The sequence below is a fragment of the Cricetulus griseus genome, assembly GCF_003668045.3.
Source record: "Cricetulus griseus strain 17A/GY chromosome 1 unlocalized genomic scaffold, alternate assembly CriGri-PICRH-1.0 chr1_1, whole genome shotgun sequence".
In the NCBI taxonomy this organism is placed as follows: Eukaryota; Metazoa; Chordata; class Mammalia; order Rodentia; family Cricetidae; genus Cricetulus; species Cricetulus griseus.
The window spans coordinates 24,634,676-24,655,133 of NW_023276807.1; the positions used below are offsets into that span (position 1 = coordinate 24,634,676).

The following is a 20,458-nucleotide window of genomic DNA, read 5'->3' on the forward strand; positions in this document are numbered from 1 at the left end:
GAAAAACCAAAAAAAGGATTGAGCCAGGTGGTGGTCATTCATACCTTTATTCCCACTACTTGGGAATCACATGTCTTTAATTCCAGCAGTAGTGAGGTAGAGACAGGAATGATGGCTAGACAACCTAGTGTAACTCAGGGTGGCCTTGAACTCACAGAGATGCACCAGCCCCTGCCTCCTACGTGCTGGGATTATAGGCATGTGCCACCACTACTGGGTGTCTATGACTAAGTAGTGTGGCTAGCTCCACACTAGGGAGGCAGAAACAAGTAGATATCTGTGAGCTCGAGGCTATCCTGGTCTACAAAGCAAGTTCCAGGCCAGCTAAAGCTACACAATGAGACCCTACCTGCTTCTAGACATTTTTGGAACTACTTTAGCAGTGCCTCAAACCTATCAATGAAAATGAAAATATACAACAATTATTTTGCATTAACTACTAGTAAAATTTGGATCACTGGTCTTGAAATGGCAGGTATTGTTTCAAGTCTGATACAAGTATATCTTTGCAAATTATTTAAAATTTACCTTAACTTTAAGACTTCTTACAATTCATCTAATTCTAAATTATTGAGGTTTTTCAGATTTCATTTTTATTCTTTGGGTATAAGTGTTTTGCTTTTGATAATGGTCTTTATTAAAGCAATAAAGTAAACTAGAACACTACCATAAGCTACATATTGAAATTTTACATAATCTCTCAAAAAAAGGATTGTCCAATATTGTCCAAATACAACCACTTAATGCCATATTGCTCCAACTATACTACAAAAAGTAATGTAGCAGTTAGGAGTCATATGACTTAAAACATACTAACAGCTTTCCTGAAAAAAGAACAAGAAGAGAAAGTTTTTTAAGAAAACGCTAGTGAACGAAAGTGATGGTGCACACTTTGTTTTTGTTTGCTTTGTTTTTTGAGACAGGGTTTCTCTGTGTAACAGCCCAGGCTGTCCTAGAACTCATTCTGTTTTCCAGGCTGGCCTTGACCTTACAAAGATCTACCTGCCTCTGCCTCTGCCTCCTGAGATATGAGATTAAAGGTGCATGCCATCTGCCTTTAATCCCAGCACTTGGGAGGCAGAGGCAGGTGGATCACTGTGAGTTCAAGGGCAGCCTTATCTATTGAATGAGTTCCCGGACAGCCATGGCTACACCAAAAAAAGAAAAAAAAAAGGAGGAAAGAAGGAAGGAAGGGAGGAAGGGAGGGAGGGAGGGAAAGGAAAGAGAAAGAAAGGAAGGAAGGAAGGAAGAAAGGAAGGAAGGAAGGAAGGAAGGAAGGAAGGAAGGAAGGAAAGAAGGAAGGAGAAAGAAAGGAAGAAAGATCAATACACCTAGGTACTGAAAGCACTGACCATTCAGACTGGATTTCACAAACCTGAATTACAGCCTGGAGAAGAATGTTGATTTGCTGATGGTTGATGTAAATTAAAAACTACCTGTTACATAGTTTTTTTTGAGACAAGGTCTATGTAGCCCTGGCAGTCCTGGAACTCTCTCCAGGCTGGCCTCAAATTCAGAGGTCAGCCTGCCTCTGCCTGCTCAGTACTGGGATTAAAAGTGTGCACCACTACACCTGGATTTCTTTTAGAGATTATAACATTACAACATTTTACCCCTTCCATTTTCTCTCTCCAGATTCTCTCATACACCCCTCCTTCATCTTTCAAATTCATGGCCTTTTTCAGTAGCTGTCCTAATCTGTTTTTCTCTACCTCCTAAGCCCAAAAATGTGAAGTTATCAAATAAAAAATAAATGATATTCCCCTTTGAGAGAAGGTATGTTGCTTTCTTCTAGTCAGACTCACAAGTGTTTCTCTACTATGAAACCTATCTAATTTCTGTTCAGCAGTTGGCAGTGTGAGATTAACGAAATTAGCTACAAAGGATGTTCCAAATTCAACCATTTTCTGAAATTTCTCCCATTCCGCTCTGGTCCAAGACATGATGCCTCTCTTCTAGCTTAAGGCAATGGGGTCCTTCCTTGTAAGATACAGGCTGCTTAAGAGCAGTATGAAGAGGAAATGATTCAGGAAGGAAACTCTGCCAAACTCTCCAATTGCTCGGTGGAGATTAATAGAAGGATTACACTATTCTGAAAGGAGTCAGGAACCCTTGTCATTCATGGATCCCCAAAATCACATTCCAAGCCCACCCCCAAACAGCTGGCAGTCAGGGATAATTGGGGCATCTCATTTTTAACCAGGCTCAGTGAACTGGCTGCCTTGCTTGCCTCAACAAATACATCTCCATCTGGATCCTGCATCCACTCTATTCTATTGGCTTGCAATTTAAGGATAGAGACTCCTAAGCCTCCTGAGAAGGTTGCTCTGCAGAACTTGTTTCTGGGTGTGGCGCATAGAGAGTAGCCTACCAGGCTTTTCATCTAAAAAAAAAAAAAAAAGCTGTTTGTATCTTGTTTCCCAGTCCCTTCTTTGGGCTAGGCTTCCTAGGAGACAATATAGTCTGCTCAGACCTATGGACACCGCTTGGTGGGTTGGTAAGTTTATCCAAAAGAAACAAATTAGCATAAAAAGCCTTTCAAGGGAGGTAACTTATTTATTAGATGTTTGCCATCACATCACTGTCTTAACGCTTAGAAAGAAGACTTCCCTCAGACATATGGATAGCTAGTGCACCAACTGCAGTCCCTTTAGTATCCTCCGTGCTTTCATCAAACATTGGTGAAAATTCTCCCATGGGAGAGCAGTCTTTTTTTTTTTTTAACTTGTTATAATTTTATTGTTTTAGATTATTTTTTCTCTTTTTATTATTATTAATTCAAGTTAGGGAACAGGCTTGTTTCACATGTAATTCCCCTCTCCCTCTCCCTCCCCTTACCCCCATTCCTTCTCCCCCACCTCCAACCTACCCCCCACCCCATCCACCCACCACTCCCCAGGCAGGGTAGGGCCCCCAACCGGGGCTCCACCAAGTCCACCAAATCTTCCTGTGCTGGGCCTGGGTCCCTCCCCATGTGTTCAGAGACAGAGTGCATCCCTTCAAGTGGGATGGGCTCTCGAAGTCCCCCACATACACCAGGGCAAAAAGCCAGTCCACCTCCAAAGGCTCCCAGGAGTGCAGGGGCCTCCCCGATGGCATCCATGATCAGGGGGCTGGATTAGTCCCATACTGGCGGGAGAGCAGTCTCATGTGGTCCCTCTCATCCTGGTAGGTCGAGATAGGCCCCAGATATATGACCTCACTCTGAAAGAGGCATCCAAATCCTCTCTTGTCAGAGGCTGGCTCCGAACTCGCTGCAACATCTCTTGGCCTGGGGAAGGAACGTACACAAATGGTGAACTGAGGCTCAGAACAGAAACCAAGACTTCCTTAGAGACATGAAAGGGAAAGACACCAGCCAAGCCCAGGCCTTCCCAGGTGGTCTGTTCATACCTCCCCATGGTCTTGGGGACTTCATGCAATAAAAATGGCTATAACCTAAAACCATTTCCCTTGAAATGGCTTTTGAGGGCATCTGGAGGACCATATATTCCTGGGAGGCTCTATGAGAATGGTGCTATACAACTATTTGACAGGCAATCAACCACTCAACCCCAATTCTGTTGAGATCACCTACCTCGGGCCTGGTGGTTAGGTTCCTGGCTTCCCACACTCCAAATCATATCCATCAACCACTGCTTTGCTCTGAATGGTCCAACTACAGTTACTCGAGTCTGGCCTGATGCCGTAAACCACCCCTCCAGCTGAATGAAGGTGTTGCTGTGTTCCTCTATGCTTCTGAGGTATATGTCTCCATGGCCTGTGTACAGAGGAGATGACAAGAGGAGATTATGTATGTATGTATGTATGTATGTATGTATGTATGTATGTATTTATGTATTATGTATGTATGTATGTATTTATGTATTATGTATGTATGTATGCATGTATGTATGTATTTATGTAGTATGTATGTATGTATGTATGTATGTATGTATGTATGTATGTATGTATGTATGTATGTATTGCACAGGAGCCCTGAGGAGGGGACTCAGTTACCTCCAAGATTAAAACCTGGTTAGAGGCCTGGAGAGAAAGCTCAGAAGTTAAGAGCACCAGCTGCTCTTCCAGGAGTCCTGAGTTCAATTCCCAGCAACCACATGGTGGCTTACAACCATCTGTTATGAGATCTGGTGCCCTCTTCTGGTGTGCAGATATACATGGAAGCAGAATGTTGTATACAAAATAAATAAAATCTTTAAAAGAAAAAAACCTGGTTGGAGTGAAGCTGTAAAGACTATGGACAGTTAAAGAAGAGATACAACAGGTTGCACCAGTCGTTTTTTGCTGTACTCCTTTTATCCCAGCCTTCAGTGAGCAGAGACAAGCAGATCCTTGTGAGTTCAAGGACAGTCTTGTCTACATAGCTAGTTCTAGGCCAGCCAGAGCTACAAAGAGAGGCACTATCTCAAAAAACCCAAAAGCAAAAAGCAAACAAACAAAATGTCTAAGGACAGGGGCAGTTACATACTCCATCTTGCAGGAAAGCCCCTTAAGAAGGAAGTACACAGCTTCTGGAAGTCCCTCAAAATTGACCAGATTCATTAGGCTCTGACTTCCCCAAGTGTACTTAAGCAAGCTGGGTAGTGGCAGCATACACCTTTAATCCCAGCACTCAGGAGGCAGAGGCAAAGGCAGACAAGATGTCTTGGTCTACAGAGGGAGTTCCAGGACAGCCAAGGCTACTCAGAGAAACACTATCTAAAAACAAACAAACAAACAAACAAACAAAAAGTATAAGATTGCCAGTAGTCAGTCTCAGGTAGACTGAGCTGAGAAACCCAATCCAAGCACCCTAGAAGTAGCAGAGACCAACCAAGGTGCCTGGAAAAGGCTCAGAACAGCTGAGCCCCTGGGTAAAACCACCGCCAACATGTTGAGCTGCCTGCTGCCTGTTCATTGTGCTCCAGGTTCCCCAGCTTTTGTGACCTGTCACCCAGGCTGGGCTGGGCTTTAGTGATACAGCTGTCTTTGAGTCATTTCTGCTCCTATGGGGAAGCCCTCACTCCTATTCCTCAATAAATCACATTGTTTCACCAAGTTCTACTTATGGTTTCCTTACATTGCTGTTATCGGTTCCCTCTCCGGGGTGAGGAGATATTTGCTCATGTCTCCCCAGGAATAGTGTCACACAACTGGGAATCTGAGACAGACAGGAAAAAAGGAGAAGGTTGGAAAAACATCAAACAGAAAGAGAAAGATATAAGAAAGGCCACTTACCAAATATGAGCTCCTCCTGGCTCCCATCTATGTATACCACAAAGGGGGCCTCAAAGTTTTCAGGCACCGTCCACCAGGCATTCTCGTTGACACCATCCATTTCCATATTAAGTGCCCCCCCTACTTGAGGACAAGGCAGGTCCAAGCAACTGACTGGAGAAGGAAGCTGAGCAGAAGGGTCCAGGTTCTGGTTTATATACACACTCCAAAAACCCAGCCCTTGTCCCACCTTAGGGCAAGGGATCCACCCATAAGTTTCTGTGAATCCAACAGCTATTGGCTTAGTCTTTTCCAACAATTAGATCATATTCAGTGGCCAGGAATTCAAATCTTCTAGGTAATATCAAAGATACTTGAGGAACTCTCCTGAGCGTGGTCTAGAAAAGTGGATGAGGGATGAATGTTTGTTTGTTATTTTGCTTTGTTTTGAAACAAGGTCTCTCAACATAGCTCTGACTGTCCTAGAACTTACTGTGTATATCAGGTTGTCCTCAAACTCAGAGATCCACTCATCTCTTCCTCCACAGTGCTGGGATTAAAGGCGTGTGCCACCAACGCCTGGTTGGAATCTCAATGTTTATTATTGAGTACAACTCCAGGGAGTTGTCCTTTAAGCCACACATATATAATAAATACAAACATAAAAATGTTTCAATACTCATCTTAATGGGCATGGTAAAGCATGACTTTGGTCCCAGCAATTAGGAGACTCAATAGACAGGTGCATCTCTGTGAGTTCAAGACCAGCCTAGTCCACATAATGGGTTCCAGGACAGCCAGAGCTATGTAATAGGGAGACCCTGTTCAAAACAAACACACAAAAACAACAAAACCACCTGCCCTCCTCTGCAACTTGCAGAGTTCCAATGTATGCCACTGTGGTTCCTCAGAGAACACCCACTGTAGAACAATTCTATTGGTGTCTCACAGGCATTTTGATGCACACTGAACTATCAAATCATAGGACAGGAAAAGAAATTCCCACTGAATATTATGCCACAGTCAAATACAATACTGCTCATCATTAGAAAAAAGTATATATATTTTTTTCTTTTTGTGGTTTTTCGAGACAGGGTTTCTCTGTGGCTTTGGAGGCTGTCCTGGAACTAGCTCTTGTAGATCAGGCTGGTCTCAAACTCACAGAGATCTGCCTACCCCTGCCTCTCAAGTGCTGGGATTAAAGGAATGTACTTATTAAAGGAATGTACCACCTGGCGAAAAACAATGTATTCTTTATTAATAAACTTTAAGAACAAAGACATTTGAAGACCAAGTCCTTCTATCATGTGCCCAAATCCAAGAGAATCTGTTCTAGAGAACTCTTGCCTTTTCTTCTAGAAATCTCCCTGAACTGTCCTGATGGACCCATTATGTCATAGAGGTAGCTATAAATAGTAAAATAAAGATCGTGCAAGGCCAGAGGCTGTGCAATCTTCTATACCCACCACGGAGCATCCATTCAGGTTTATAGGACCTCGAAAGAGATAAATTCTGCATAGTCCTCCTTAGTTGTATTATTTCTACTGTTGATGTGGGGGCTTTTTGAGATGGGGTCTCAGATGTATCTCATGTTGGGCTCTCAGAGGCTTTAGATGACTCTCTGGGCTCAGCTTTCCTTATACTGTTGTTACAAACATGCACAAGCATAACAGCACAAGATATTTTGACTTATTGAGATAAAATCTGGCTATCTCTAGCAGGCTGGCCCAGAAATAAAGGTCGAGGCTGGGTGGGACTGGCACACGCCTTTAATCCCAGACTCAGGAGGCAGAGGCAGGCAGATCTCATGAGTACAAGGCCAGCCAGGGATACATAGTGAATGCCAGGACAGCCATGGCTACACAGTGAGAACCTGTCTGGGAAAAAAAATCCTGCTTTTATCCTATCTTGTTCCCTCACTAATCTGCTGACTCTTTCCTTCTAAGCCCAGAGACCACTACCCACTGTGCATGTCAGGAATTTTGTGAGGTTCGTGTTGGGTCTTCACCCTAGTGCAGCCTCTGTAGCTGCAAGTGGCTAGCATCATGAAAGGACCTCGTCACCTGAGATGTACCTCAGCACATCTACTAAGGAGCCTGAAAAAGAGCCTGTGTAAAGCACCCACCACGGTCACAATCCATTGATCACAAAGGGACTCATAAATGGGCACTTGAAGCAGTGCACGGTCAGGGTCTAAGAGACCTTCTTATACAAAATGAGATAATGAAGTGCCTAAAGAGACCATGACTGCATACAATATGATGCAGTGCTTAAGCATGATACTACTTTTCTTTTGCTTGGGTCTCATGTAGTTCGTTTGTTGGCCTATGTAGTCTCAACTCACTGAGATCCCCAGCCTTTGCCTCCCCAGTGCTGGGATTAGAGACATGGGCCACCAGACCCTGCCACAAACACTTATCCTTTTTTTTCTTCTTTGTCAATATTTGTTATCTTTCCATAAAGAGAAAATTTCCTTATTAGTTAAAGGCACTTTTTTCTCCTGCTGGGTCCATTCCTGTCAGTTGATGAAGTCTTAATTTTCCTTCTAAAATCAAATCAAAATCTTTTCCGAATAAGTCTTTCATTTCTTATTCTGTTTATGTGGTAGGAATATCCATTCCAATATAATATCTTCCCTCTGCATCAAAATCCCTGAAGGGGAACCCCTGGCAAGTAATATGACCCGAATGCAGTTAAAGCTTTAGATGCACGAGAGCCACATGTGCCTCTCATATTTTCTTTTCCATCAAAGCTAATTCTTTTTCAGCTTCAGCTGAGAATTCGCTTGAACTATTTAAGTCCTTATCCTTTCTAGGGTCTTGGCCAAATTATTCAGTTCATGTCTTTCTAATCCAACAGTTGTCTTTAGATAGGAAATCTCTCCTAGCCATCTTTGAAAATCATTAAGAAGCCACAATAGATCTCTCCTGGTCTTTACCTTCTGTGGTCTAATTTCTTTCCTCACTTTTTATTTTTATAATTGTAATTAGACCAATTTAAATTAGAAACAAGCTTCTTTCACATGTCAAGCCCAGTTCCCTCTCCCTCCCCTCCTTCCATGCCCCCCCATTTCAAACCCTTGCTGCTCCCCAGGGAGGGTGAGGCCTTCAATGGGGGATCTTTAAAGTCTGTCATATCATTTGGAGCAGGGCCTAGACCCTCCCCATGTGTCTAGACTGAGAGAGTATCTCTCTATGTGGAGTGGGCTCCCAAAGTCCATTCGTGTACTAGGGATAAATACTGATCCACTAATAGAGTCCCCATAGATTGCCCAGAACTCCAAACTGACATCCTCATTCATGGGGGCTGGATCAGTCCTAATCTGGCTTCTTAGCTATCAGTCTGGAGTCCATGAGCTCCCCCCTGTTCAGGTCAGCTGTTTCTGTGGGTTTCTCCAGCCTGGTCTTGAACCCTTTGCTCATCACTCCTCCCTCTCTGAAACTGGATTCCAGAGTTCAGCTCAGCACAAACACTTACTCTTAATACTATTAACAAACTAAGAGATCAGAGCCTAAATTGCAAAACCAAAGCCTGGAATCATGTCTCCAAATGCAACTTTACTGGAACAAATATTAACAGATTAATCTTCAGAAAACTACAAGTATCAGAGAGAATTCCTATAAGAAAAGTTTCTCTATAATGCACTGAAATGAACAGCTATCAAATTCTTGTTAGTTAAATCATGTGGCAAGTGAAAACTATCCATGAATCAGTTTGATTTAAAAATTTAATCCCAGCACTAGAGGCAGAAGCAGGAGAATCTCTGCGAGTTTGAGGCCAGCCTGGTCTACAAAGCTATATAGAGAAACCGTGTCTTGGAAAACCTATTATTATTATTATTATTATCAATATTATTATTATTATAACAATAACAACAAATACGGAAGGTCACCATGGTGCAAGGCTGGCATCCCAACAATGGAGGATGGGAAAGTTACATAGTACACACTCTCAAACACACACACACACACACACACACACACACACACACACACACACACACTATGTCAACAGAATAGGGATAATTCAAAACAAGAAATATGACCAGGATGAGAAAGGAAAACCAACAGAAGATGGTAAGTGGAGACATAAATTACGTTATGGGGTGTGTGTGTGTGTGTGTGTGTGTGTGTGTGTGTGTGTGTGTGTGTGTGTTCTTGAAATTGACTCTTTTGTGCAAGGTTTAGCCAGTAAGAAAAACCCTATTTAACATTCTTATTTATTCTATGAGAACTTCACACACATACACAATATGTTTTGATTGTATCTATTCCGTATTTCTCTACTCCTACTCGCCCTGAGACCACTCATTCCACTCCCAACTTCCTATTTTCTCTTTTCCCATTTTATCTATCAGGGTGGATGTTTGTGCAGAGCCATCCACTGGAGCATGGACAGCCTACCAGTGGCCACACCTACAAGAAAAAATGACTCCCCCTTCCAGCAACCACCAATTGCCAATAGCTTTTAGGGGGGAACAAACAAGGAGGGGAGTGAGGGCTTGAGTCCTGAGTGTGTACCCAATGCCCCAGAGACAGAGCCAAGATGGTCATGTAATACCTCCAGCCTAGACTAAATTATGATATAGGATCTAGCCTCAGTGACATAAACAAAACCCTGTGTCAAAACAAGATAAAAACAAAACAAAACAATAGCTGGACGCTGCTTTTCTTTAGATACCTAGAGTAACAAACACTGCTGAAGGCGAAGGAAGACTTCTGAACCCAGCTTGAAACTTTGGTTGGCCTCTAGAGGGCAGCAAAGGACGAGGAGAAGAGCAGCAAAGTTAATGGGCCTAGTTACATGACACATCTTGTTTAACCTCTTGACTGAAGTACCTACTCAGGGTCATCAGCTCCCTTCTCTGAAAATTTGGGGTTTTGAGAATTTCTAAATATTCTGGGTTGTCTTTAAACGTTAAATGTTGGTTCAAAATATCCCTGCTTTTCCCCTCAGAACTCCATTCTCCCAAGACTCCATGGCTAGAAATTGTTAAGCAACAAAAGTCCAAGTATCTGAGTAAGTACTCCATTGTGTAAATGTACCAAATTTTCTTTATCCATTCTTCGGTTGAGGGGCATCTAGATTGTTTCCAGGTTCTGGCTATTACGAATAATGCTGTTATGAACACAGTTGAATCCTTGTGGTCTGATTGTACATCCTTTGATTATATGCCCAAGAGTAGTATTGCTTAGTCTTGAGGTAGGTTGATTCCCAATTTTCTGAGAAAGTGCCATACTGATTTTTCAACTTGACCTGTTTGGGGGGACCCTGGCAGTGGCACCGAGACCTATTCCAGGGGCATGAATTGGATTTTTGGAGCCCATTTCCTATGGTGGGATACCCTGCTCAGCCTTGATACAGTTAGGGCGTTTCTTTTCCTTTAAGCCTGACCACAAAACTGTCCTGCCTGGAGAGTCATAACTCTGTGTGATGCTACACACCATGCTTGCTGCTACTGCAAACTGAAGTTCCTGGCCAGCCGAAGTCTGTGCCGTATCCTATGCTCCAGGTGAAGCTCTGATTTAACCTCATGTGTTGGGTCTCCTGGATACAACATAACAGTTCTCCTGATTCACATCTTTGCTTTTGAAAGGTTCAGGCATTATGCTGGCCTGCCCCTGTTACCTGGTGGAATCCACTCAGGCAATACCCTGGTCAGCCCAAGGTTCCATGGGAAAGAAGTCTGCACGCAGGTGCAGAGGACCCCTTTAAAAGATAGGCCCCTGCCCCTTTACGCTCTCTCTCTCCCTCTCTCTCTCTCTCTCTCTCTCTCTCTCTCTCTCTCTCTCTCTCTCTCTCTCTCTCTCTCCCCCTGTCTCTCTCTCTCTGTCTGTTTCCCCGCTCTGTCTCTCTATGGTGACTGGACATGGCAGTCAGCCATTTACCCCTGTTCCTCTTTTTAGTCTCCCCATTCTGCCTTATAATAAACTTATAGTCAATATGTCTGTCTCGACAATTTCTCTTTTCTTTTTAAACAAAACAATAACAATCTTTAAAAAAATCTAACGACAAATAAATCTTTATAAAATTTCTTTTAATTTATGTACACTGATGTTTTGCCTGCATGTATATTTGTATGAGGGTGTCAGGTACCCTAGAACTAGAGTTACAGATAGTTGTGAGCTGCCATATGAGTGCTAGAAATTGAACCTGGTCTTCTGTAAGAACAGTCAGTGCTCTTACCTGCTGAGCTATCTCTCCAGCCCAACAAATAAATCTTTTAAAAAATAATAAAAATAAAAACAAGAGCCTCTACTAGAGCAAGCCATGGTGGCTCATGCCTGTAGTCCTGGCTCTTTGGATATGAGTCGGAGGCCAGCCTGAGGCTACATAGTGAGTATATGTCTTAAAAAATATAAATAAATGTGGTGATATTTTGTTTATGCTTTAACAAATAAAACTTGCCTGAAGATCAGAGTGTGGAGCTAGCCACTAGTTAGCCACAGACGCCAGGCAGTGGTTGAACACACCTTTAATCCCAGCACCCTGGGTTACACAAGGTTGCTCTAGGGTAGCCGGGCGGTGGTGGCCCACGCCTTTAATCCCAGCACTCAGGAGGCAGAGGCAGGCAGATCTCTGTGAATTCAAGACCAGCCTGGTCTACAAGAGTTAGTTCCAGGACAGGCTCCAAAGCCACAGAGAAACTCTGTCCCGAAAAACCAAAAAAAGGATAGAGCCAGGTGGTGGTCATTCATACCTTTAATCCCAGTACTTGGGAGTCACATGTCTTTAATTCCAGCAGTAGTGAGGTAAAGACAGTAATGATATGGCTAGACAACCTAGTGTAGCTCAGGGTGGCCTTGAACTCACAGAGATGCACCAGCCCCTGCCTCCTACGTGCTGGGATTATAGGCATGTGCCACCACTACTGGGTGTCTATGACTAAGTAGTGTGGCTAGCTCCACACTAGGGAGGCAGAAACAAGTAGATATCTGTGAGCTCGAGGCTATCCTGGTCTACAAAGCAAGTTCCAGGCCAGCTAAAGCTACACAATGAGACCCTACCTGCTTCTAGACATTTTTGGAACTACTTTAGCAGTGCCTCAAACCTATCAATGAAAATGAAAATATACAACAATTATTTTGCATTAACTACTAGTAAAATTTGGATCACTGGTCTTGAAATGGCAGGTATTGTTTCAAGTCTGATACAAGTATATCTTTGCAAATTATTTAAAATTTACCTTAACTTTAAGACTTCTTACAATTCATCTAATTCTAAATTATTGAGGTTTTTCAGATTTCATTTTTATTCTCTGGGTATAAGTGTTTTGCTTTTGATAATGGTCTTTATTAAAGCAATAAAGTAAACTAGAACACTACCATAAGCTACATATTGAAATTTTACATAATCTCTCAAAAAAAGGATTGTCCAATATTGTCCAAATATAACCACTTAATGCCATATTGCTCCAACTATACTACAAAAAGTAATGTAGCAGTTAGGAGTCATATGACTTAAAACATACTAACAGCTTTCCTGAAAAAAGAACAAGAAGAGAAAGTTTTTTAAGAAAACGCTAGTGAACGAAAGTGATGGTGCACACTTTGTTTTTGTTTGCTTTGTTTTTTGAGACAGGGTTTCTCTGTGTAACAGCCCAGGCTGTCCTAGAACTCATTCTGTTTTCCAGGCTGGCCTTGACCTTACAAAGATCTACCTGCCTCTGTCTCCTGAGAGCTGAGATTAAAGGTGCATGCCATCTGCCTTTAATCCCAGCACTTGGGAGGCAGAGGCAGGTGGATCACTGTGAGTTCAAGGGCAGCCTTACCTATTGAATGAGTTCCCGGACAGCCATGGCTACACCAAAAAAGAAAAAAAAAAGGAGGAAAGAAGGAAGGGAGGAAGGGAGGGAGGGAGGGAAAGGAAAGAGAAAGAAAGGAAGGAAGGAAGGAAAGAAGGAAGGAGAAAGAAAGGAAGAAAGATCAATACACCTAGGTACTGAAAGCACTGACCATTCAGACTGAATTTCACAAACCTGAATTACAGCCTGGAGAAGAATGTTGATTTGCTGATGGTTGATGTAAATTAAAAACTACCTGTTACATAGTTTCTTTTTTTGAGCAAGGTCTATGTAGCCCTGGCAGTCCTGGAACTCTCTCCAGGCTGGCCTCAAATTCAGAGGTCAGCCTGCCTCTGCCTGCTCAGTACTGGGATTAAAGGTGTGCACCACTACACCTGGATTTCTTTTAGAGATTATAACATTATTACAACATTTTACCCCTTCCATTTTCTCTCTCCAGATTCTCTCATACACCCCTCCTTCATCTTTCAAATTCATGGCCTTTTTCAGTAGCTGTCCTATAATTATATATATATATATATATATATATATATATATATATATATTAACTAATCTGTTTTTCTCTACCTCCTAAGCCCAAAAATGTGAAGTTATCAAATAAAAAATAAATGATATTCCCCTTTGAGAGAAGTTATGTTGCTTTCTTCTAGTCAGACTCACAAGTGTTTCTCTACTATGAAACCGATCTAATTTCTGTTCAGCAGTTGACAGTGTGAGACTAACGAAATTAGCTTCAAAGGATGTTCCAAATTCAACCATTTTCTGAAATTTCTCCCATTCCGCTCTGGTCCAAGACATGATGCCTCTCTTCTAGCTTAAGGCAATGGGGTCCTTAAGATACAGGCTGCTTAAGAGCAGTATGAAGAGGAAATGATTCAGGAAGGAAACTCTGCCAAACTCTCCAACTGCTCGGTGGAGATTAATAGAAGATAACACTATTTTGAAAGGAGTCAGGAACCCTTGTCATTCATGGATCCCCAAAATCACATTCCAAGCCCACCCCCAAACAGCTGGCAGTCAGGGATAATTGGGGCATCTCATTTTTAACCAGGCTCAGTGAACTGACTGCCTTGCTTGCCTCAACAAATACATCTCCATCTGGATCCTGCATCCACTCTTTTCTATTGGCTTGCAATTTAAGGATAGAGACTCCTAAGCCTCCTGAGAAGGTTGGTCTGTGCCACGGACCGCCTCTCGTGGAGACCACCGACCGAGGGGAACAAGGGAGAAGGCTCAAGGAGAAATCAGGAATCGGCGAGGAAATGACAGACAGACACACTCAATGTAGTTGAATATGCTGCTGCAATTTTACTTCATCTCAAGCAATGCTTATATACTGTTACAATCAGGGAACTTGGCAAGGGGGATCAGGGAACTTGGCAAGGGGGCTACATCACCAGATCATACAACAGAAAGAAAAAGAACAGCAAAATTGTTTATAGATGATCTATTCTCAGCTTCAGATTGTGGTCATTGCCCAAGGACATGATCTAAGAGTTCTCCAAAATCTGTCTTATACCACCAACCCCGTCTCTACCCATTTCCTGATTTTCTGGCCCTAGATATCCTTAGGTCTCAGAGTCTAAGTCTTCTGTAAAATAAGCCTCATAAAGTTCTTCTACATCATGAAATCTATCCAATCCTTTCTATAAAGTCACTCAGTATTTTAATGCTGGCTTTATGCTTTCTAATAGTTCTTTTCTCTCTTCTTTATCCCATCTACACCAGGGCTTTCTAGATCTAGCTATTCTTTTTAAGAAAGGCAAGTCTTTCTAAAGCTGTCTTTTTCCTCATGATTCACCCGTCTATTCCCTAAACTGGCCACTTCAGCAAAGGCTTTAAAAAACGGTGGGACAGAGTTTAGCATGTCCCCAGATGTTCCTTTAACATCAGTGTAGTTTGCTGGCAAGACACAAGAAATACACAGAACAAAAAGACAAGAAGAGGCTGCAATGGCACCAATGACAGCTGCTTTGAGTTGACTCATGGGGCATCATGATCACCAGGGAACCGCCTGGGGCTCATCTCCAGGGAGCACAGACCCCAACCCAGCGGCCTTAACCTGCCTTAGTGGCATCTTCTGCTACACAGGCGTGACCGCCGTGGGCGTAGCAGGTCTGCAGAACCTCTGTTTCTAGATGCGGCTAATAGAGAGTAGCCTAGTGCACCAACTGGAGTCCCTTTAGTATCCTCCGTGCTTTCATCAAACATTGGTGAAAATTCTCCCATGGGAGAGCAGTCTTAGGTGGTCCCTCTCATCCTGGTAGGTCGAGATAGGCCCCAGATATATGACCTCACTCTGAAAGAGGCATCCAAATCCTCTCTTGTCAGAGGCTGGCTCCGAACTCGCTGCAACATCTCTTGGCCTGGGGAAGGAACGTACACAAATGGTGAACTGAGGCTCAGGACAGAAACCAAGACTTTCTTAGAGACATGAGAGGGAAAGACACCAGCCAAGCCCAGGCCTTCCCAGGTGGTCTGTTCATACCTCCCCATGATCTTGGGGACTTCATGCAATAAAAATGGCTATAACCTAAAACCATTTCCCTTGAAATGGATTTTGAAGGCATCTGGAAGACCATATATTCCTGGGAGGCTCTATGAGAATGGTGCTATACAACTATTTGACAGGCAATCAACCACTCAACCCCAATTCTGTTGAGATCACCTACCTCGGGCCTGGTGGTTAGGTTCCTGGCTTCCCACACTCCAAATCATATCCATCAACCACTGCTTTGCTCTGAATGGTCCAACTACAGTTACTCGAGTCTGGCCTGATGCCGTAAACCACCCCTCCAGCTGAATGAAGGTGTTGCTGTGTTCCTCTATGCTTCTGAGGAATATGTCTCCATGGCCTGTGCACAGAAGAGATGACCAGAGGAGATTATGTATGTATGTATGTATGTATGTATGTATGTATGTATTATGTATGTATTTATGTATTATGTATGTATGTATGTATTATGTATGTATGTATTTATGTAGTATGTATGTATGTATGTATGTATGTATGTATGTATGTATGTATGTATTGCACAGGAGCCCTGAGGAGGGGACTCAGTTACCTCCAAGATTAAAACATGGTTAGAGGCCTGGAGAGATAGCTCAGAAGTTAAAAGCACCAGCTGCTCTTCCAGGAGTCCTGAGTTCAATTCCCAGCAACCACATGGTGGCTTACAACCATCTGTTATGAGATCTGGTGCCCTCTTCTGGTGTGCAGATATACATGGAAGCAGAATGTTGTATACATAATAAATAAATAAAATCTTTCAAAGAAAAAACCTGGTTGGAGTGAAGCTATAAAGACAATGGACAGTTAAAGAGATAAAACAGGTTCTACCAGTCGTTTTTTGCTGTACTCCTTTTATCCCAGCCTTCAGTGAGCAGAGACAGGCAGATCCTTGTGAGTTCAAGGTCAGTCTTGTCTACATAGCTAGTTCTAGGCCACTCAAAGCTACAAAGAGAGGCACTATCTCAAAAACCCAAAAGCAAAAAGCAAACAAACAAAATGTCTAAGGACAGGGGCAGTTACATACTCCATCTTGCAGGAAAGCCCCTTAAGAAGGACGTACACAGCTTCTGGAAGTCCCTCAAAATTGACCAGATTCATTAGGCTCTGACTTCCCCAAGTGTACTTAAGCAAGCTGGGTAGTGGCAGCATACACCTTTAATCCCAGCACTCAGGAGGCAGAGGCAAAGGCAGACAGATGTCTTGGTCTACAGAGGGAGTTCCAGGACAGCCAAGGCTACTCAGAGAAACACTATCTAAAAACAAACAAACAAACAAACAAACAAACAAACAAAAAGTATAAGATTGCCAGTAGTCAGTCTCAGGTAGACTGAGCTGAGAAACCCAATCCAAGCACCCTAGAAGTAGCAGAGACCAACCAAGGTGCCTGGAAAAGGCTCAGAACAGCTGAGCCCCTGGGTAAAACCACCGCCAACATGTTGAGCTGCCTGCTGCCTGTTCATTGTGCTCCAGGTTCCCCAGCTTTTGTGACCTGTCACCCAGGCTGGGCTGGGCTTTAGTGATACAGCTGTCTTTGAGTCATTTCTGCTCCTATGGGGAAGCCCTCACTCCTATTCCTCAATAAATCACATTGTTTCACCAAGTTCTACTTATGGTTTCCTTACATTGCTGTTATCGGTTCCCTCTCCCGGGTGAGGAGATATTTGCTCATGTCTCCCCAGGAATAGTGTCACACAACTGGGAATCTGAGACAGACAGGAAAAAAGGAGAAGGTTGGAAAAACATCAAACAGAAAGAGAAAGATATAAGAAAGGCCACTTACCAAATATGAGCTCCTCCTGGCTCCCATCTATGTATACCACAAAGGGGGCCTCAAAGTTTTCAGGCACCGTCCACCAGGCATTCTCGTTGACACCATCCATTTCCATATTAAGTGCCCCCCCCTACTTGAGGACAAGGCAAGTCCAAGCAACTGACTGGAGAAGGAAGCTGAGCAGAAGGGTCCAGGTTCTGGTTTATATACACACTCCAAAAACCCAGCCCTTGTCCCACCTTAGGGCAAGGGATCCACCCATAAGTTTCTGTGAATCCAACAGCTATTGGCTTAGTCTTTTCCAACAATTAGATCATCTTCAGTGGCCAGGAATTCAAATCTTCTAGGTAATATCAAAGATACTTGAGGAACTCTCCTGAGCATGGTCTAGAAAAGTGGATGAGGGATGAATGTTTGTTTGTTATTTTGCTTTGTTTTGAAACAAGGTCTCTCAACATAGCTCTGACTGTCCTAGAACTTACTGTGTATATCAGGTTGTCCTCAAACTCAGAGATCCACCCATCTCTTCCTCCACAGTGCTGGGATTAAAGGCGTGTGCCACCAACGCCTGGTTGGAATCTCAACGTTTATTATTGAGTACAACTCCAGGGAGTTGGCCTTTAAGCCACACATATATAATAAATACAAACATAAAAATGTTTCAATACTCATCTTAATGGGCATGGTAAAGCATGACTTTGGTCCCAGCAATTAGGAGACTCAATAGACAGGTGCATCTCTATGAGTTCAAGACCAGCCTAGTCCACATAATGGGTTCCAGGACAGCCAGAGCTATGTAATAGGGAGACCCTGTTCAAAACAAACAAACAAAAACAACAAAACCACCTGCCCTCCTCTGCAACTTGCAGAGTTCCAATGTATGCCACTGTGGTTCCTCAGAGAACACCCACTGCAGAACCATTCTATTAGTGTCTCACAGGCATTTTGATGCACACTGAACTATCAAATCATAGGACAGGAAAAGAAATTCCCACTGAATATTATGCCACAGTCAAATACAATACTGCTCATCATTAGAAAAAAGTATATATAATTTTTCTTTTTGTGGTTTTTCGAGACAGGGTTTCTCCGTGGCTTTGGAGGCTGTCCTGGAACTAGCTCTTGTAGACCAGGCTGGTCTCAAACTCACAGAGATCTGCCTACCCCTGCCTCTCAAGTGCTGGGATTAAAGGAATGTACCACCACCACCTGGCGGAAAAACAATGTATTCTTTATTAATAAACTTTAAGATCAAAGACATTTGAAGACCAAGTCCTTCTATCATGTGCCCAAATCCAAGAGAATCTGCTCTAGAGAACTCTTGCCTTTTCTTCTAGACCTCTCCCTGAACTGTCCTGATGGACCCATTATGTCATAGAGGTAGCTATAAATAGTAAAATAAAGATCGTGCAAGGCCAGAGGCTGTGCAATCTTCTATACCCACCACGGAGCATCCATTCAGGTTTATAGGACCTCGAAAGAGATAAATTCTGCATAGTCTTCCTTAGTTGTATTATTTCTACTATTGATGTGGGGGCTGTTTGAGATGGGGTCTCAGATGTATCTCATGTTGGGCTCTCAGAGGCTTTAGATGACTCTCTGGGCTCAGCTTTCCTTATACTGTTGTTACAAACATGCACAAGCATAACAGCACAAGATATTTTGACTTGTTGAGATAAAATCTGGCTATCTCTAGCAGGCTGGCCCAGAAATAAAGGTCGAGGCTGGGTGGGACTGGCACACGCCTTTAATCCCAGACTCAGGAGGCAGAGGCAGGCAGATCTCATGAGTTCAAGGCCAGCCAGGGATACATAGTGAATACCAGGACAGCCATGGCTACACAATGAGAACCTGTCTGGGAAAAAAAATCCTGCTTTTATCCTATCTTGTTCCCTCATTAATCTGCTGACTCTTTCCCTCTAAGCCCAGAGAACACTACCCACTGTGCATGTCAGGAATTTTGTGAGGTTCGTGTTGGGTCTTCACCCTAGTGCAGCCTCTGTAGCTGCAAGTGGCTAGCATCATGAAAGGACCTGGTCACCTGAGATGTACCTCAGCACATCTACTAAGGAGCCTGAAAAGGAGCCTGTGTAAAGCACCCACCACGGTCACAATCCATTGATCACAAAGGGACTCATAAATGGGCACTTGAAGCAGTGCACGGTCAGGGTCTAAGAGACCTTCTTATACAAAATGAGATAATGAAGTGCCTAAAGAGACCATGACTGCATACAATATGATGCAGTGCTTAAGCATGATACTACTTTTCTTTTGCTTGGGTCTCATGTAGTTCGTTTGTTGGCCTATGTAGTCTCGAACTCACTTAGATCCCCAGCCTTTGCCTCCCCAGTGCTGGGATTAGAGACATGGGCCACCAGACCCTTCCACAAACACTTATCCTTTTTTTTCTTCTTTGTCAATATTTGTTATCTTTCCATAAAGAGAAAATTTCCTTATTAGTTAAAGGCACTATTTTCACCTGCTGGGTCCATTCCTGTCAGTTGATGAAGTCTTAATTTTCCTTCTAAAATCAAATCAAAATCTTTTCCGAATAAGTCTTTCATTTCTTATTCTGTTTATGTGGTAGGAATATCCATTCTAATATATTATCTTCCCTCTGCATCAAAATCCCTGAAGGGGAACCCCTGGCAAGTAATATGACCCGAATGCAGTTAAAGCTTTAGATGCACGAGAGCCACATGTGCCTCTCATATTTTCTTTTCCACCAAAGCTAATTCTTTTTCAGCTTCAGCTGAGAATTCCCTTGAACTGCTTAAGTCCTTATCTCTATTAAGTCCTCTTCTAGGGTCTTGGCCAAATTATTCAGTTCAAGTCTTTCTAATCCAACAGTGGTCTTTAGATAGGAAATCTCTCCTAGCCATCTTTGAAAATCATTAAGAAGCCACAATAGATCTCTCCTGGTCTTTACCTTCTGTGGTCTAATTTCTTTCCTCACTTTTTATTTTTATAATTGTAATTAGACCAATTTAAATTAGAAACAAGCTTCTTTCACATGTCAAGCCCAGTTCCCTCTCCCTCCCCTCCTTCCATGCCCCCCCATTTCAAACCCTTGCTGCTCCCCAGGGAGGGTGAGGCCTTCAATGGGGGATCTTTAAAGTCTGTCATATCATTTGGAGCAGGGCCTAGACCCTCCCCATGTGTCTAGACTGAG

The 20,458-nt window shown here is 43.0% G+C and overlaps 2 protein-coding genes across 2 annotated transcripts; both read right to left on the reverse strand.

Moving 5' to 3' along the window:
* Positions 1-3,146: 3,146 nt before the first annotated feature.
* Positions 3,147-5,320, reverse strand: LOC113833063 (KH homology domain-containing protein 1-like). Its single transcript, XM_027392771.2, has 3 exons — positions 5,221-5,320; positions 3,578-3,760; positions 3,147-3,271 (listed from the first exon to the last, which is right to left on the reverse strand). Exons 1-3 carry the CDS (start codon positions 5,318-5,320, stop codon positions 3,147-3,149), a joined length of 408 nt encoding a protein of 135 aa, XP_027248572.2.
* A 7,349-nt stretch (positions 5,321-12,669) lies between these two features.
* LOC113833075 (KH homology domain-containing protein 1-like) lies at positions 12,670-17,395 on the reverse strand. Its single transcript, XM_027392845.2, has 4 exons — positions 17,296-17,395; positions 15,676-15,858; positions 15,302-15,369; positions 12,670-12,681 (listed from the first exon to the last, which is right to left on the reverse strand). Exons 1-4 carry the CDS (start codon positions 17,393-17,395, stop codon positions 12,670-12,672), a joined length of 363 nt encoding a protein of 120 aa, XP_027248646.2.
* Between the last annotated feature and the right edge of the window lie 3,063 nt (positions 17,396-20,458).

Excerpts from the sequence above, each read along its gene's own strand:
- LOC113833063 (XM_027392771.2), bottom strand. The coding sequence starts at position 5,320 with ATGGATGGTGTCAACGAGAATGCCTGGTGGACGGTGCCTGAAAACTTT. Across the intron at positions 3,761-5,220 it reads CCAGGAGGAGCTCATATTTG|GCCATGGAGACATATACCTC; the intron begins GTAAGTGGCCTT and ends CTCTGTACACAG. Across the intron at positions 3,272-3,577 it reads ACCTAACCACCAGGCCCGAG|GCCAAGAGATGTTGCAGCGA; the intron begins GTAGGTGATCTC and ends TTCCTTCCCCAG.
- LOC113833075 (XM_027392845.2), bottom strand. The coding sequence starts at position 17,395 with ATGGATGGTGTCAACGAGAATGCCTGGTGGACGGTGCCTGAAAACTTT. Across the intron at positions 15,859-17,295 it reads CCAGGAGGAGCTCATATTTG|GCCATGGAGACATATTCCTC; the intron begins GTAAGTGGCCTT and ends TTCTGTGCACAG. Across the intron at positions 15,370-15,675 it reads ACCTAACCACCAGGCCCGAG|GCCAAGAGATGTTGCAGCGA; the intron begins GTAGGTGATCTC and ends TTCCTTCCCCAG.